The sequence below is a fragment of the Marmota marmota genome, unplaced genomic scaffold, assembly GCF_001458135.2.
Source record: "Marmota marmota marmota unplaced genomic scaffold, marMar, whole genome shotgun sequence".
Taxonomy (NCBI): Eukaryota; Metazoa; Chordata; class Mammalia; order Rodentia; family Sciuridae; genus Marmota; species Marmota marmota.
In genome coordinates, this window is record NW_026000249.1 from 34,094,995 (window position 1) to 34,111,936 (window position 16,942).

General features: G+C 51.3%; 1 protein-coding gene across 7 annotated transcripts in view; it reads left to right on the plus strand.

Annotated features, from left to right (window-relative positions):
* Rbm10 (RNA binding motif protein 10) overlaps positions 1-16,942 on the plus strand; it is a 29,647-nt gene that overhangs the window by 9,704 nt on the left and 3,001 nt on the right. For 2 of the 7 annotated variants that reach the window (XM_015488131.2, XM_015488135.2), the window contains exons 3-17: positions 3,445-3,628; positions 5,108-5,338; positions 7,558-7,627; positions 9,405-9,478; positions 10,892-10,978; positions 12,959-13,019; positions 13,163-13,339; positions 13,697-13,857; positions 14,026-14,123; positions 14,210-14,297; positions 14,997-15,183; positions 15,287-15,429; positions 15,543-15,660; positions 15,745-15,836; positions 15,946-16,110. In XM_015488131.2, coding sequence (XP_015343617.1) covers positions 3,445-3,628; positions 5,108-5,338; positions 7,558-7,627; positions 9,405-9,478; positions 10,892-10,978; positions 12,959-13,019; positions 13,163-13,339; positions 13,697-13,857; positions 14,026-14,123; positions 14,210-14,297; positions 14,997-15,183; positions 15,287-15,429; positions 15,543-15,660; positions 15,745-15,836; positions 15,946-16,110 — 1,936 coding nt within the window. The remainder of the gene's footprint in view (positions 1-3,444; positions 3,629-5,107; positions 5,339-7,557; positions 7,628-9,404; positions 9,479-10,891; positions 10,979-12,958; positions 13,020-13,162; positions 13,340-13,696; positions 13,858-14,025; positions 14,124-14,209; positions 14,298-14,996; positions 15,184-15,286; positions 15,430-15,542; positions 15,661-15,744; positions 15,837-15,945; positions 16,111-16,942) is intronic. The other 5 variants (XM_015488137.2, XM_015488140.2, XM_015488133.2 and 2 more) reach the window with 4 other exon arrangements.

Genomic DNA, 16,942 nt, shown 5'->3' on the forward strand with positions numbered 1-16,942 from the left:
AGAAACATGTCAGAGACCTATAGATTTTTTTTTAGTTTTGCTGACTATTGCCAAATTTTCCTCCTTAGGAATTATTCCATTTTTACCTCTACCATCTACATTATTGAGAGCTTATTTCCCATACAGCTTTGTCAACAATTCATTGTCAAACATTTGGACTTTTGCAAATCTTTTGGGTTAAAAAAGTTCTATCATTAATCTTCTTTATTAAAAAAAATCCCAAATATTATATGTATATACTCCCCCCTCTCCAGAAGGCAGAGTGTAATCCCTTGAATGTGAGTTGGTGTTAGTAACATGATTCTAAAGAATAGAGAATAGAAAGGGGAAAATAAGAGTTTTACTAGGGAGAAACCTGGCAGATACTGCCTTAACCAGGTGATGAAGGTTAACATCAAAAGATAAATCATGTTTGATATGTACACCCTGAGATGGTCTGATCAAAAGAGCATCTTTCTATTGTATGCTTCTCAAAACCCAAACTAAACCTGTAATCTCAACTTTAATCAGGAGAACACATTAGAGAAAACCAACTTCAGGGACGTTCCACAAAATACTTGACCAGTGCTCTTCAAAACTCTTATGGTCATTAATACACACACACACACACACACACACATACACAAAAAATAAACAACAAAAAAAAATGCTGAACATGGTGTCCCATGCCTGTAGTCTCAGCAATTTAGGAAGACCCTGTCTCAGAAAGGACTGAATTATATATATATCAATGGTAAAGTGCCCTTGGGTTCAATCCCCAGTAGTGCTAAATAAACAAAAATGAGTGGATAGCAATAAAAGACTTTCACAGACCAGAGGGGACTAAGGGGACATGTTGACTGAATGAAATACAGTATCCTGGATTAGATTCTGGGACAGGAAAAAGGACATATGTGAGAAAACTGATAGGATCTTAATAAAGTATAGTTTGGTTAATTTCTTAAGTTTTGATGTGGGCCATGGTTCTCTGAATATTAGGGAAAGCTGGTAAAGGGTATACTATTATCTTTGAACTTTTCTGTAAATCAGATTGTTTCAAAATAATCTTTGACTTCATCATAATTAGAAACTTTTGTACATGAAAGGACACCATCAAGAGAATGAAAAGACAACCCACAATGGGAGAACATATTTGTGCTTATGTTGGTAAGGAATCAATACCCAGAATATAGAATGAATGCTTACAGCAACAACAACAACAAAAAACGCAACCCAGTTGAACAAAGGGTAAGGACTGTCAGGTGTGGTGGCTCTTGCCTGTAATCCCCTTGGCTTGGGAGGCTGAGGCAGGAGGATCGCAAATTCAAAGCCAGCCTCTCCTTAGCACCACAAAAAGAAAGAAAGAAAAATGATTGTCAGGTGTGGTAGCGTGCACTTGTAATCCCAGCAGTTTAGGAGGCTAATATGGGAAGTTTATAGGTTTGAGACTGTCCTCAGCAACTTAGTGAAACTCTGTCTCAAAAATTAAAAAGGGGCTGGGGAGATAGCTCATTAGTAAAGCATTCCTTGTTTAATTTTTGAATTAATTTCCCAGTTCCAAAAAAAGAAGAAATTATTGTTGTTTTTTTCCATGTTTTCATTTCTTCTATTTAAATATCTGATTGATTTCAAATGTATCTTGGTGTATGTATGAAATATAGTCCTAGGTCTTGCACATGTTTAGATATTTAACCTTTTTAATGTAATTGTAGTTGGTATTTTCCTATGTTCTAAACAATGGTTATCTGAGTATAGCAAGGTATTTATTTCTATTATTAATTTCATATCCAGCATCCTTATTTAATATTTTGTGGTGCTGGGGACTGAACCTAGGGCATGCTTGGCAGATGCTCTACCACTGAGCTACACCTGTGGCTCCTGATTTATTGTTTGTAATCACTTTTCAATTGATTTTCTTAGGCTTTGCAGGCTGACCCTCATAGCAGCTACAAATAATGCCAATTTTACCTTCTTTTCAGCTTTTAACCCCTTTTCTTCCTTCCCTTATTTAATTGCTTTAGATAGTATCTTTAGAATAATGTTAAGAATGGTGTCAATGATGGGACATTCTAGTATTATTTCTAACCAGATTTGGAATTCTATTGCATTCTTCTCTAGGGTCTGATTTTTGTTGATTGCTCATATTTTCTTTTTTAAAGTGAATATGTTGGTTGCTTTTTTTAGCCATGATTTTATCTGAAAAATAATTGTTGGTTCCTACTGAGTTAGGTACTATGCTAAACTTTTGGGAATAAGCCTCTAGGTATGGTTCCCTCATTTCCTGGAATTTGCTGTCTAGTCAGGTTTTGTGAGTATGTATACGTATATGTGTGTTTTGGTACCTGGGATTGAACCCAGGGAGTGCTTAACCATTGAGCCACATCCCCAGTCCTTTTAGAGTTTATTTTGAGAAAGAGTTTTGCTAAGTTACTGAGGCTGGTTTTGAACTTGTGATCCTCCTGCCTCGTCGGCCTCCCAAGTTGCTGGGATAACAGGCATTCACCACCACATCCAGTTAGTCAGGTTTTTATTTTGTATCAGGAATTAAACCCACTGAAACACATCCCTAGACCTTTTCATTTTTATTTGTATTATGAGACAGCATCTTACCGAGTTGCTTAGGACCTCACCCTCAAGCAGCTGGGATTAAAGATGTGTACCACCTTGCCCAGCTAAAGTTTTTTTTGTTTGTTTGTTTGTGATGCTAGACATCCAACCACAGCCTTCTGTATACTGAACACAGGCTCTACCACTTAACTGTATCCCCAGCTCCATTTTTTTTAAGGTGGGATCTCACTATGTTGCTTAGACTGGCCCTAAACTCCTGGGCTCAAGTGATCCTCATGTCTCAGCTTCCCAAGTAGTTCAGATTATAGACAGTAACTTTTTTTTCTTTAGTGGTTCTGATTGAACATAGTGGGGTCTTGAACATGGTAGGTAAGTACTCTACCACTGAGCTACATCCCCAACCCCAGTAGGATAATTTCGATGAAAGAACTATCACTGTTAGCAAGGTGACTGTGAATCAGGCAGGGTGGCATGCATGAGGCACACAGTGAGAGAAGTTGGCCAGAGACCTCCACACGCAGGATCCTGCAGGCCTGGTGGGACCTTGGTGAGCATTTCGGTATTTTATCTGGAGTCTAGAGGAAGCCACTGAAGGGAATAGCATTATTTGGTTTGATTTGTTTTGCTGTAGAGAACACTCCCGTTTGGGATGCCAAGACTGAACTGGGAGGGGTCTGGGTGGAGATGAGGAAACCAGTCAGGAGGCCACACCAGAAGTGTGGGGGACCAGAGAGGTGGGGGAGGAATTGAGAGGTGGGTTGGCTTTGGGATGAGGTTTTCAGAACCCCTGTCTGGGGGGGTGGAACTGGGGACCTGAATTAAGGACTGTGGGGATCACCCTTGCCTCTTGAACCTTTCAGAAAGGGTGGCCCTCTAATCCCCATCCTTCTTCCCTAGAGGTGGTCGTGGTGACAGGACTGGGCGCTATGGAGCCACTGACCGCTCACAGGATGATGGTGGGGAGAACCGCAGTCGAGACCATGACTACCGGGATATGGACTACCGCTCATACCCCCGCGAGTATGGCAGCCAGGAGGGCAAGCACGACTATGACGACTCATCTGAGGAGCAGAGTGCAGAGGTGAGGACAGAGCCAGGCTGGGCCAGGCCTGGCCAGGCCTGGGGGCAGCACTCCTGAAGGGCCTGTGTGTCTGACTGCAGCACCAGGTACAGGCAGCACTCTGCTCCCGTGCCTTCAGACTGTGCTCGGTGGCTTTACCTCACCTGGAGGGTCTGTTCCTCTCCCTTCTCTGAGGGTTCCTCTCCCAAGTTGGGTCTCCCTGGCTTCCACATGCTTGCCTCTGTACTTCTGAGGGCCCCTGGCCACTACTTCTTTCCCTTCTTCCCTGTTGTTCAGTTTGGGCCCACGATTCACTGCAAGACCTGTACTGCCTGCTCCCGGCTAATTTAGGGCATTCAAAGAGTCTCTCCTGTGGCACCCGGCGTCTTGGGTTGGGAGGGCAACTAGGGGCAGGATATTACCCAGTTGAGCAGCTCTTGGGAGGCCAGCTGTGGGCATTCCTGGTGTTTGACATCTCCTAGACAGAGAGAGGGAAAAGACCCCTAGGGGGAGCCAGTTCCATATGAGGTGTTTACCTCTAACCTGAGGGGGTGAGGCATAGTGCTTACCATCAGGGAAACCCCAGTTTGAAGGGGCAAACAGGCAGCTCCCCTGTCTAATAGGATGGACAGGGTATTCTTGTAAGCCCATCTGCCTGATGTTAGAGTGTGAGCCACCCTCTGCCCTCCACAGGGCCCAGTGCAAAGACCCCATAGTGAACTGCCATCTTGTTCAGGAACCAGGAGTTGGAAGCAGCCAGGCTTTTCCAGATGCCACTGTCAAGCTGTGCCTAGATGTCTCCAGGGCAGATTGGGCGCTGGGGAGGGCCTGTTGGCAAGTGTGGGAGTAGAGCACCTAGTTATCTAGCTCTGGCCTGCTTAGTTTCTGGAATGGGTGAGTTGGGCAACACCAGAGAACCCAGCAGCCACACCCTGTTTTGAAGGAAACTCATGATGATGGAGACTCAGCCAAGGGTATGGTCCATGGCTCTCATATCTTTGCCAGCTCCTGCTGGCCGCCTCTGGCCCACATCTGAAGCTGTTCCTGTGTGCCCTCAGCTTGGGTGTAGGGCCCAGTCCCAGGTTGGAAACTGTAGGAGATAGGTGTCACAGGGAACAACTGTGTACTTACCAGCTGAGCTGGCAAGGGAGGAGGAGGAAGAGAAGGGGAGATGTCGAGGGCAGAGTCTGGTGTGCCGACCCAGGCCAATGTATCCCAAGGAGGTTTAAGCTGTGTCTTGTCACCTGCCTCTGGGAGTTCCTCCCCCACACCAATACTACCATTTGGAAAGCAGTCCCTAAAAGTGTCCCGTGGAACATTCACAGCCCCAGAAGGGTTGCAGTCCAAAACCTACGCACCCTGTCTGCCTTGAACCTTTAGCCGGAGCCCGCCCACTCCTGGCTTTCAGAGCCTGCCTGCCTCAGAGAACCAGCGGCCAGCCCCTAGGCCCGCCCAGACTGACTGCCCGTCTGGTGTCTCTCGTCTCATTCTGTCGGCCAGGATTCCTACGAGGCCTCCCCGGGCTCCGAGACTCAGCGTAGGCGGCGGCGGCGGCACAGGCACAGCCCCACTGGCCCGCCAGGCTTCCCCCGAGACGGCGACTATCGGGACCAGGACTATCGGACCGAGCAAGGGGAGGAGGAGGAGGAGGATGAGGAGGAGGAGGAGGAGGAGAAGGCCAGTAACATCGTCATGCTGAGGATGCTGCCACAGGCAGCCACTGAGGATGACGTACGTGCCCCCCGTGGCCCTGGGCAGGCGGCAGAGCAGAAGGCCAGGCTGGGTCTCTTCCAGAGCCCTCAATTTCTTCTTACCCCTCCCTCATCCCCACCCTCATCACCCTTCCTCCCTTCTCCACCACAGGTTCCTATCCCTGATCATTGTCCATCCTCTGTGGGCAGGCCCTGTTAGCTCCTGGTCTGGAAGGGAGGAGTGTCGGATAGGCCGGATTGGCCCAGGGGCAGTAGCTGTGGGTGTCTGGCACTGGTGGGTGTGGGGGAGAGAACATCCCTCCTGCACATTCCATTGGTTTCTATCCTTTCTGCATGTGTGGATTGAGGGCCAGATCCTTACCAGGCCTGGTGCTGGATATTGCTGGTGGCAAAGATGATGTCAGGGCCCTGTTGCCATGGGGCAGTAGGGAGTGGGGGCCCATGGGATTTTCTGAAATTCCATTTTCATTCTCCCCTACTCCTTTGTCAGCAGCATCAACTCTCATCTCCAGTCTGGCCACAGCACCTTGAAAGGCTGCTAACAGTCTTTCCACCCTGTTTGCCTTTGTGATATTCTCTCCTTTCCATCTTTCTCCCTTTTCTCCTGTTCCTTCTCATAATGAGCCATATTACAACCCAAAGACACTAGATTAGCTTCCTGGCTAGCCTCCCTGATCCAGTGCCTCTGAGTTCTCTGAGCAGTTCTCTGAAGTCACTAACTAGCTGCCCATTTTATAGCAGTAGAAATCTTGGGTATGTGAAGGCTTCTTTAGTCTGACCCAAGCTGGGCATGGTGGCACACACCTTTAATCCTAGTGATTTAGGAAGCTGAGGCAGAAGGATCATAAGTTCAAGACCTGCCTGGACAACTTAGATTTTGTCTCAAAATTAAAAAAAAAAAAGAGGGGGCTGGGGATGTAGCTCAATAGTAGAGCATCCCAAGTTCAATCCCCCAGTACCACAAAAATAAATATTTTTTTTGTTCTAATTAGTTATACATGGCAGCAGAATGCATTTTGACTCATTGTACATAAGTGGAGCACAACCTTTCATTTCTCTGGTTGTACACGATTGCCCCATTCATGCAGTCATACGTGTACATAGATGAATAATGTAAATAGATTTTAAAATGCCTGGCCCACCTACCCTGTTCAGGGTCAGATAGTCACTGGTTGTAGATATTCACTGAGGATTTAAAAGCAGGCTGGGCCACGCACCAGGTCTGACTGAAACCTCACAGTGGCTCTGCTATGAAGGTACCTCTGTAGTCTGTCCTACCAAACCCCAAGCAGCAAAGTGAATTGCCCCCAAGTTCCATAGCCAGCAAGTGGCAGGATGGATTTGGGAGTCTGAACCTGGACAGCTAGACCCCAGAGCCCACATTCTTGCTGCTTCCTGAGCTCTTCCTGAGTGTTTGAAGTCCTCATAAGTTCTTCTGGATCTCTTTCCTTTTCAACCTTGTGTTGGGTGCATGTGTAGGCACGCATGCATGCATACTTACATAAGGCTATTTTCTTGTATGTTCTTTAACTTGATGAGGAAACTGAGGCCCCAAGGTGTGGAGACTCCTCCCCTGAGAGTGCCCAGCATAGGCTCTTCATCTTTCATTCAAGGCGTCGTTGACCTAGAGACTTTGCCTCACCTGGTCCCAGGTTGCCCCTGCCCTGTTGCTCACCTCATCCAGGAAGGTTTCCAAACCCACAGCCATACCTTTTGTCTCCATCCTAAGTTCCCGTGGCTCTCATGATCTAGGGTATATGGGTGGAATTGACTCAGGCTCTTCTCCCTGGTTTGCTGTTTGTGTCATGGGTGTCTTTTGATGCAAGCCAGGGGAAGGAGCAATCCCCTTAAAAAGGGCTAGAATTATATCCCAGCTTTCCTTGCTTTATGGCTGCCCCTGAGCCCCTTTTCAGGTCGCTCCGCCCACCATTCTTCAGTTGCTGGCTCACTTGCTCTCCTTTTGTCTTTGTGCCCATGGGAGTCATCTCGCTGCCATTCTTTACCCTGCCCTGTGACCCTGACTTCATTTGACTCATTTTCTGCAAGTCTGGGGCTGGAAGCTGAGGATGGGTGTTTGGTGTGGCTGTCATCACTCAGGGTAAAGCTCTGAAAGAGGCAGAGGAGACTGTGTGTGTATCATCACTGATGACCACTAGGGGTTCGGAGGCCTCCAGTGGGCCTCACATACCCAGCTGCCCCCTTATGCTGAGCCCACCTCCTCTGTATCTCCCCATACAGATCCGTGGCCAGCTGCAGTCCCACGGGGTCCAAGCTCGGGAGGTCCGGCTGATGCGGAACAAATCTTCAGGTGAGCTTTCGTTCCTAGTGCCCTCCCCTTCTGCTGGCCAGCCTCAGCCTCCAAATCTCCCTCCTGCCTCTGCCTTTCCCTCACCCTCCCTACCCTGCCTTCCTGCCACAGCTGGGAATGGGCAGCTTTGGGGGGTACCCTCTTTTCTCCACCCCCCACTCTCCTCACAGCTCCAGCCAGCAGCTTCTATGGGGGGCTGTTGGGGAGGGGGTGCGGCTCTGGGCTGAGCTGAGTGCTCCCCAGGGGCAGGGCCAGGGCCAGGCTCCGGGGAACCTCTTCTTTGGGATTCTGAGTATCTGAGATGGTGACCCCTCCCAGTACACTCCCTTCCCTCTCCTTTCTCCTGCCCCTTGCTCTCCTCTACATTTTTCTGGCAACAGCCTCTGACCAGAAAGTGGGTCTGACATAGACCCACTCATGTATTCCAAGAGGGGAGGCAGGGATGGTTCTCATCCAAGGGTGCATCCCAAGGAGAAGCCAGAGCTTTCTGGCCTTGACTGTTCCCTCCCTCCCTCTTGCAGGCTGCTTGGAGCTGGCCTGAGGTTAGCAGGGTGGTGGGGGGAGTTATCTCTGCAGGACCTCTGCCCAGGCACCCCAAGGCAGGCACAGTGGGGCCTCACTCTGCCTGGGCTTCTCTCTCCATCTCAGTCTCTCTCCTCCCCACACCTCCTTTATCTCTTTTCTCTCTCTCCCTCCCCTCTGAGTTCACCCCTCCCTGCCATTTTTTCCATCTGTCTTTCTCTCTGACTATACCCTTCCATCCTATTGTGCATCCTAATGGTGATTTCTTTTGGAGATCAAGCAAGTCCCCTCCCAAGTCCTACCACATCCAAAGCCCCAGTATGTACCCACCTCTGAAGGAGATGCTTTCCTGAGGCCTCAAGTCCAAAACCCCTTACTCAGCCCTGGCCAGGCCTAGAATCTGTCTTTCTTACTGGCATATAAGTCTTAACTTTGCTTTACTCCATCTAGACCACACACCAACAGATCCTGGGTCTCTCCCCACGGAGATGTTCCAGGTGTGGCTTCTTAATGTCCCTGGACACTTTTCCTAGGCACCCACTGATTCATACTCTAAGGTCCTCATAGCCAATCCTGGTCACCAGTTCTTCTGTCTAGGAGGAGCTGGACTGTTGTTGGCTATAGTCTCCCTGCCAAGGTAGCTCCTAGCAAGTCCTCTCTTCCCCTGTACCATGATGAGGCAGAGATGAGATTGTGCCCCTAACTACCACTACCACCCCACCTGTTCCCCATGGGTGGGTAGCCTCACAGAGCAGCCTGGCCCAGCCTTTCTTTTGCTCCTTTGATTAAACACTTGATCCAGGACCCCTCCTGTGCGTCCCTGGCCTTCTGCTGAGCTCGCCCTTGAGTTATTTGCCCTGACCTGTATGGAGCCAGCAACCTGCCCTCCCTCCTCTGAAGCTAGATCTCTCCTTGTATCCTTTCTTTCCCAGCTGCTTCTCTCTGTTTCTGTCACCCCAGGCAGGCCTGGCAGGTCGGCCTGAGCCCCATCTCTCTCCATCTCTGCCCAGTTGGGGTGTTGTCTCTTCCCCTACCTGGATTTCCTATTTTCCTTCCCTTTCCTGCCCCTCTCAGCCATCTTCCTCACCTCCCACACCCCTTACTCTTTCTCTGATTGCTTCTTTCTCTTCCTTTCTCCTCTTTCCCCTTCCCTCTCTGCCCCTGGTCCTCTCCCCTCGGGTCCCGCCCCCTGGAACGCCGTGTGTCCAAAGCTGTTGACTAACCCACTGCGTCTGTATCTGAATGCTGTCTCCAGGTCAGAGCCGGGGCTTCGCCTTCGTCGAGTTTAGTCACTTGCAGGACGCTACACGATGGATGGAAGCCAATCAGGTTGCTTTGCCGCACTTGAACCCCCCCCCAAACAAATACTACTTTGTAATCGAGCGCTCCCCATCGCCTGATTCTTATGGACACAGTTCCCCGCCCTGTGGCCCTGTGTCCTATCCCCTCTGTCCCCTTTCTCCCTCTTCCTGACCCTCACTATCTCCTCTTCCCATCTCTTGCTACCCTACTGGGCTTCCCATCCAGAGCCCGCACTCACCACTGGCCCCTTCCTACCGCCAGACTCTAGTGCTGTCCCTCCACCTCTCCCGGCTGAGCTTTCAGAGAAAAAGCTGCCTGGGTGGGTTTGTTCCCCTAGCTTCCCATGCTCCCAGTGGGTGGGTGAGTCCCTGGGGGACCGCCCTACTCCAGAGTTATCCAAAGCCAGGACTTTGTTTCACTCTCAGGACCACTGGGGAATGTAGCTTTTGGCACATGAACTAGCAAGGCCCATTTTGTCAGCCTTCTCCCTGCATGTGCATTTGGCCTTTCGAGTTCCATGCAAATGGACACTACTCTGTTAGTTGAAAGTCCCAATCAAGTGTGATAGTTTTATTAACATCCTGGACTCACTTTGCTGTCCCCTCCCTTCCTCTCCCCTTCCCACTGCCCTTTCTACCCACAGTGGGCACCGCCTCTGCCTTCCCAGTAAGGGTCCCCGCACAATCAGCAATGGAGGGAGCCTGCTCCCCTCACACGGCATGGGATCCCAACCCAGCAACTTTGGGACCTTATGAGACCCAAGGATCTGCCTTTGCCACCCAGCCCAGACCCCAGATCCTAGACCCCTGGAGTAGAGCACTGGAGAGAAGCTTCAGGGGAGGAAGGAATAGCTGTGGTGAAGTGGAGGGTCCCAGCAGAGGCAGCCCTGGGGCCAGCTCTGTGGGTCATAGGCTAGTGCGGTGGGCCCAGGACCCAGCCAGCCTTGGGAAGGCGGCCTCATTCAAGGCGGGAACTTCCGTCTGTTAAATATGGCTCTTTCTTTTTCCCCTTCTCCAGCACTAGCGCGCGCGTGTGCGCTCTCTCTCTCTCTCTCTCTCCCCTTCTTTCCCTCCCCTCCCCGTCTCCCCTCATCCCCAAGTGTAGCGCTGGCCCTGGGTGTGGCCTGGCAGTGTCAGGGCCGAGTGGGGGGTTCTCCCCATTGTCCACAGGCGTCGGTCAGCCGAGCACTGTGTGCCTGGTGGTGTGTGTTCACGTGTGTGTGTGTGTGCCCGGAAAAGCAGCAAGCAGCTGCGCCCGAGAGCTGTGGCGCTTTCCCTCCCTCCCTCCCTTCCTTCTTCCCTCCGTCAGTTCTCCGACCTCCCTCCATTCCCTGTCCCTCATCCATCCAGCTGAAGGGCTCGCTCACTCTCTTCTCCTTTGCTGAAACGGTGCGTGGGGCACTGCTGCCTGGACCTCACTGCGCTCTGCTTTTTCCCACAGCACTCCCTCAACATCCTGGGCCAGAAGGTGTCTATGCACTACAGTGACCCCAAGCCCAAGATCAATGAGGACTGGCTGTGTAATAAGGTACAGGGGTGTTGGGCATCGGGTGCTGTGGAGAAAGACAGCCCCAGCAGGGGTGGCAGCAGCTCTCTCTCAACCTGTGAGGAGGCATGGGTGTCAAGGTTCTCCAGCCCTAGCCAGGCTCTGCCCTCAAAACATTCTTGCCTGGATTCCTAGTGGGCTTGAAAGAAATATTCACATAAATGGCTACTAAGTGATCATGTGGGCCTATTGCAGTGTATAGAATGTGTGCTCTGGAGCCAGACTGGCTGCAGTCACACCATCCTAGGTCTGCCTTGATGATGGTCGAGGTGCTTTTCCTCTCTTTGCCACAGTATCCCTGGCTTTAAGAGGCAAGTACTAATGAGGTTGTGGGGAGGTGGACGGCATCAATGGGAAGGTAACAGCCCACAGGCAACACAGTGTAAGTGTTCACTCTTACCATTGAAGAAAAGCACAGTACGTTCAGAGGACCCATATCAGGTGACTCAACCTTGAAGGAAACCCTGACACAGCCACCTCAAACGTGAGCCTGGAGGGTACAGCATGTAGGTTTTGTGGTTACCTTCATATTCCCTAAGAGGAAGCTAGGACTCAGAGGTGGAACTATGGCTGTATTTAGCCAGGATTTGCTCCTGATCACAGGGACCACTGGTTCCCTAATGGCCTCAGGTCTGCCCTGAGGGCCAGCTTTGCAGTTCCACAGCCTCATCTCCCATGGTCATCTGTCAGTCTTCAAACCGAATTAGAAGAAAGAACTAGTGGGGGCGCTGACCCTTTCCCAGAAAAGTAATCTGCCTATTCAGGGGAGAGTGGCATCTTCCCATCCTAACATTAAAAAGTCCTATCGGAGGGTGAGTGCTCAACCTTCCTGAAGAGGTAGGGACAAAGGAATAGTGGCATTCCATTCCTCCTATATTTTTAGATATTCCTTGAAACCAAGGTTCTCTTTGCTTCCTTCTCCTCCTTTATGCCCCGCATTCCTGTTGGTTGCCAGGTCCTGTTGCTTCCATCTCAGAAATGCCACCTTCCTTCCCTTGCCATTCCCGCTGCTCATGCCAATCCTCACGCCCTCCCACCCAGTTGCCGTGGAGCCCTCTCTGGTATGCTGGCCTCCTGCCTCTTTTTCCCACCCTCACCTATGACATTGCAGCTGAAACCAAGCTCTGACCATGCCCCTCCTTTTCTGCTTAAAACCCTTATAACTCTGAGCTTAAGCATGAGATCCTCCTGTTACCTAGCATCTTCCCATCCCAACTTTGTCTCTTGCTTCTCTGCTTGCTTCTTTGTGACAGCTACAGAAAATCTCTTGTTCCCTCTGCTAGGAATATCTTCCCAGCAAAACTAAACTTCTGGGCCTCCAAAATCAAACATCCTGCTTCTGTGTAGCCTTCCCTAAGCCCCTGTTGGTGCACAGTCCAAGCAGACCCAGCTGCTCTCCCTATGCTACACCTACCTCCGTGCTGTTAGGCTCCCCGGGCAGTTGTGACATCCTAGCCACATATGGCAGACTTGGCAAGGAAGCAATGTTTAGTACCTGATAGGGATAGAATGTGGTAGAACTGGAAGAGGTTTACAGAAGCTGGAATATCCAAGGAAAATTTCTTAAGAGTAGTAGGATTCAACATAGTCTTAAAGGAGGGGTGGTAGGAAGGAAAATTGACGGTTTCTGATTAGAGAAGCAAGTCTTGGGAAGAGAAACCTACTAAAAGGACTGAGCGGGGCACTCCTGGGAGTTGGTACCCCCAAGGATACAGAAGGAGTTATAAATTAAGGGAGTTGATTGATCTGGGGATGGCACTGAGGAACCAGTTTGAGACCATGTAAAAGAAGATTCACGGGACTGAGAATGACAGCAAAAGTTCCAGAAAAGGCCCCTGCCACCCCTACCTAACCCAAGGACCCCCCCTTCCTGGACCGTTGTGGGGAGGATCTCTGGATCCAGGTTTAGAGGGTACAATGGAAAGCCCTGTCCCCTCTGACTACCTGGCCTATGCCTCACAGTGTGGCGTCCAGAACTTCAAACGCCGAGAAAAGTGCTTCAAATGTGGCGTGCCCAAGTCAGGTGAGACCCACCTACCTCCCCAGAACATGGGAATGAAGGGCGAGGGGCTGGTGCTCAGGGCTTGGTGTTGTGATGTGTGTGAGGGTGACCAGCTGTGGAGCCTCCCTCTTTGTTACCAGCCTGTGTCCCACCATCCCCAACAGAGGCAGAGCAGAAGCTGCCCCTTGGAACAAGGCTGGATCCACAGGCGCTGCCACTGGGTGGTCGGGAGCTAAGCCAGGGCCTGCTCCCACTGCCACAGCCCTACCAGGCCCAAGGAGTGCTGGCCTCCCAAGCCCTATCACAGGGTTCAGAGCCAAGCTCGGAGAACGCCAATGACAGTGAGTCAGTCATTCCTTCCCTCTTCCTACATGCCCTTGGCGTCTGGGCCCAGCCCGCCACGGCCAGAGAAATGGTAGTGAACAGGACTGGGGCCTTAGAAGTATCCACCTGGTATGGGGATAGACATGTGATATAGGGAAAGCTGGGGGGAGGACCAGATGACGATGCAACTTTGGGGGTGTATTGGAAAGGTTTTCAGCAGGAGAGCAACCAAGTTGGCACCTGGGAGGAGGAATTGAAGAAGCAGCAGGTGCACACGCTTAGAGGCTAGAGGACAGGGAGCTGTGGGGAGCCACTGGTTAGGGGCCAGAGCAGACTGTCATGGATGTCTCCTAACACTGGGACACTTCCCACAGCCATCATTTTGCGCAATCTGAACCCACATAGCACCATGGACTCCATCCTGGGGGCCCTGGCACCCTACGCGGTGCTGTCCTCCTCCAATGTGCGAGTCATCAAGGACAAACAGACCCAACTGAACAGAGGCTTCGCCTTCATCCAGCTCTCCACCATCGTGGTGAGGGCGGCACAGGGGGGGGCCGGGCAGCCAGGGTCCCGGCCCCCGGGGGTGGGGAGGAGGGACCCTTCCCCTACCCCCCACCGCGGCCCCAAGCCTGGAAATGGGGCAATGGAGCCGGGGGCCTCCCCGGGCCTGACCCTTCTGTTCCCTGCCGCCCCTCTACAGGAGGCAGCCCAACTGCTGCAGATCCTGCAGGCCCTGCACCCGCCACTCACCATCGATGGCAAGACCATCAACGTCGAGTTTGCCAAGGGTTCTAAGAGGTCAGGGCCCCACCTGTGTCCCCTCCCAGCTTGCCCCCCGGCTTGGGGCCTCCCATTTCACTCCCAGTCTCTACCATCCTCTCCAGGGACATGGCCTCCAACGAAGGCAGTCGCATCAATGCTGCCTCTGTGGCCAGCACTGCCATTGCTGCGGCCCAGTGGGCCATCTCACAGGTACTCAGCCCCTCTGCCCCCAGCACCCTGACACTTGGCTTTCTCAATCCTCCTGTACCCTCTCTGCAAACAGCAGGGCTGGCTTGCTATCTGAGGATACAAAGCCCTGTCACAGTGGCTGGTGCGGGCCCTCCACCTTGTTCCCAGCTCTGTAGACAACTCCGTCCTCTCCAGCTTCTTTCCAAGTCACCTCCCCGGCTTTCACTGACAGCATTCAGGGCTGGTGCTCTGTTTTATTGGGTGAAATTTTTTTATTGTCCTGAATTGGTACAGTATATTACATAATCTACAGACACAGACACACACACACAGGCACACAAGTACGTATATATACCATATTCCTTAATAAAAATGAATTCTTAAGTGGATGAAAGAAAATTGAGAGAAGAGAATAAAGAAGTGGGAGGATGGGTGTCTTCCTTGATCTCACACCCAGCACACATGTCACTCCCTCACAACAATATCAACCTCAGGAGCATTGGGGTGTGTATTGTTTTTTGAGTTTTTTTTTTCTTCTTGTTTTCTCCACTACCCTGTTCTCTCCTGGTTGGATGGCTCTGAATTTTCACTTGTCTTAAGGTTGCATGCTTATTGGTCAGGCAGATACATTAGCTTCACACATAGGACAGACGCTGCCATCAGGTCTCCCTACTTAATATCCCCTCCTTTTCTAATGAGCCCCTCCCACCTGCCCCTCAGGCCTCCCAGGGTGGGGAGGGTGCCTGGGCCACCCCCGAGGAGCCACCGGTCGACTACAGCTACTACCAACAGGATGAGGGCTATGGCGGCAGCCAGGGCACAGACTCCTCCCTCTATGCCCATGGCTACCTCAAGGGCACCAAGGGCCCCGGAATCACTGGAACCAAAGGGGATCCAACAGGAGCAGGTGAGCCCCAGCTTCTCTCCCTAAGCCCAACTTGGGGCCCACAGGCATAGAATCCCCCGCCTCACCATTCATGGGCATTCTCTCTTGGTGTCCCTCTTCCTAGGTCCTGAGGCCTCCCTAGAGCCTGGGGCAGATTCTGTGTCACTGCAGGCTTTCTCCCGTGCCCAGCCTGGTACTGCCCCTGGCCTCTACCAACAGTCAACAGCTGAGGCAAGCAGCAGCCAGGGCACTGCTGCCAACAGCCAGGTGAGTGAGCTCTGGGGATATGGGGCGGGGTGGGACATGCAGGGGACATCCTGGATGGGCAGGGGTAGGATTGGCAAACACTGAGCCCTGTTCCTGTCTGGCCCCATGACCAGTCATACACCATCATGTCACCTGCTGTGCTCAAATCTGAGCTCCAGAGCCCTACCCATCCCAGCTCTGCCCTACCACCGGCCACCAGCCCCACTGCCCAGGAGTCCTACAGCCAGTATCGTGAGTAGCCACACTTGTGGGTAGGGGGTGGGGAATTCTTAAATCAGGGAGGAGTGTGACCCCCTCACGTTTCCTTCTTCCCAGCTGTTCCTGATGTCTCCACGTACCAGTATGATGAGACATCTGGCTACTACTATGACCCTCAGACCGGCCTCTACTATGACCCCAATTCCCAGGTGATGGGACAGCCCAAGGAAATCTGGGGAGGGGTCAAATGGCACTTGACTCTCTGGGTCCCTTTCTCGAGTTCTTTCCTCATGCTCCCTCTCCTTCCCTGTCTCCCAGTATTACTACAATGCTCAGAGCCAGCAATACCTATACTGGGATGGGGAGCGGCGAACCTATGTTCCTGCCCTGGAGCAGTCAGCTGACGGACATAAGGAGACAGGGGCACCATCAAAGGAGGGCAAAGAGAAGAAGGAGAAGCACAAGACCAAGACAGCCCAACAGGTGAACCCTGAGCCTCTGCCTGGCTATTTGGTGTCTGTTCTGTCATCTCTTGCTCCTTCCTGCTGAGGGAAGTGGGATGGTGAGAGACCATGAACCTGGGCAGTAACTATTCCAGACAAGGATTTATAAGCCAGAGGAATTCTCATAGGCCTATAAGGGAGTGGGAAAGAAAAGTGAAGCCATTGCAGGTGGGTGCTGTGGCATACACTTGTAATCTCAGTAACTCAGGAAACTGAGGCAGGATCACAAGTTTGTAAGCCGGTCTCAAAAAATAAACATGCCTGGGGGTGTAGCTCAGTGGTAGAGCACCCCTGGGTTCAGTCCCCAGCACACATACACAAAAATAACTATTGTAGTGTTTTGTCATAGTAGGCAGTTGCAGGGAACTTCAGTATCTCTGTGGAGAAAGATTATGGCATTTGGGGCACAGTTTCTAGAAACAAGGACTAAGTGCTCAGCAACCCCCTAGGAAGTCCCATCATCAACCTCACCATTCTAAACATGATGGCATGCCCCAAGGAAAACAAAATGGAATATAGCATCATGTCACACATGTAAATTACAATGGCATGCACAGGTAGGTAGACCATCCTCTGCATTGTAGAAAGATAAAGTGAAAGCACAGCAAATGTTAACAGTGCGGTGCCTGTCAGAGGAGGGGTGCAGCTAGAGGGACTTGATGAGTAATGCTGGTAACCAATGACACAGAATAGGAACTTGCACTGCCACCTCTCTCACCTGCTTGTTCAGCTTTCAACTTCATCTGCCTCCCAGATGGGCCCACTCTTCTTCCCAGATTGCTTCTGCCATCTTGTCCTTGCAAATCAAAGTG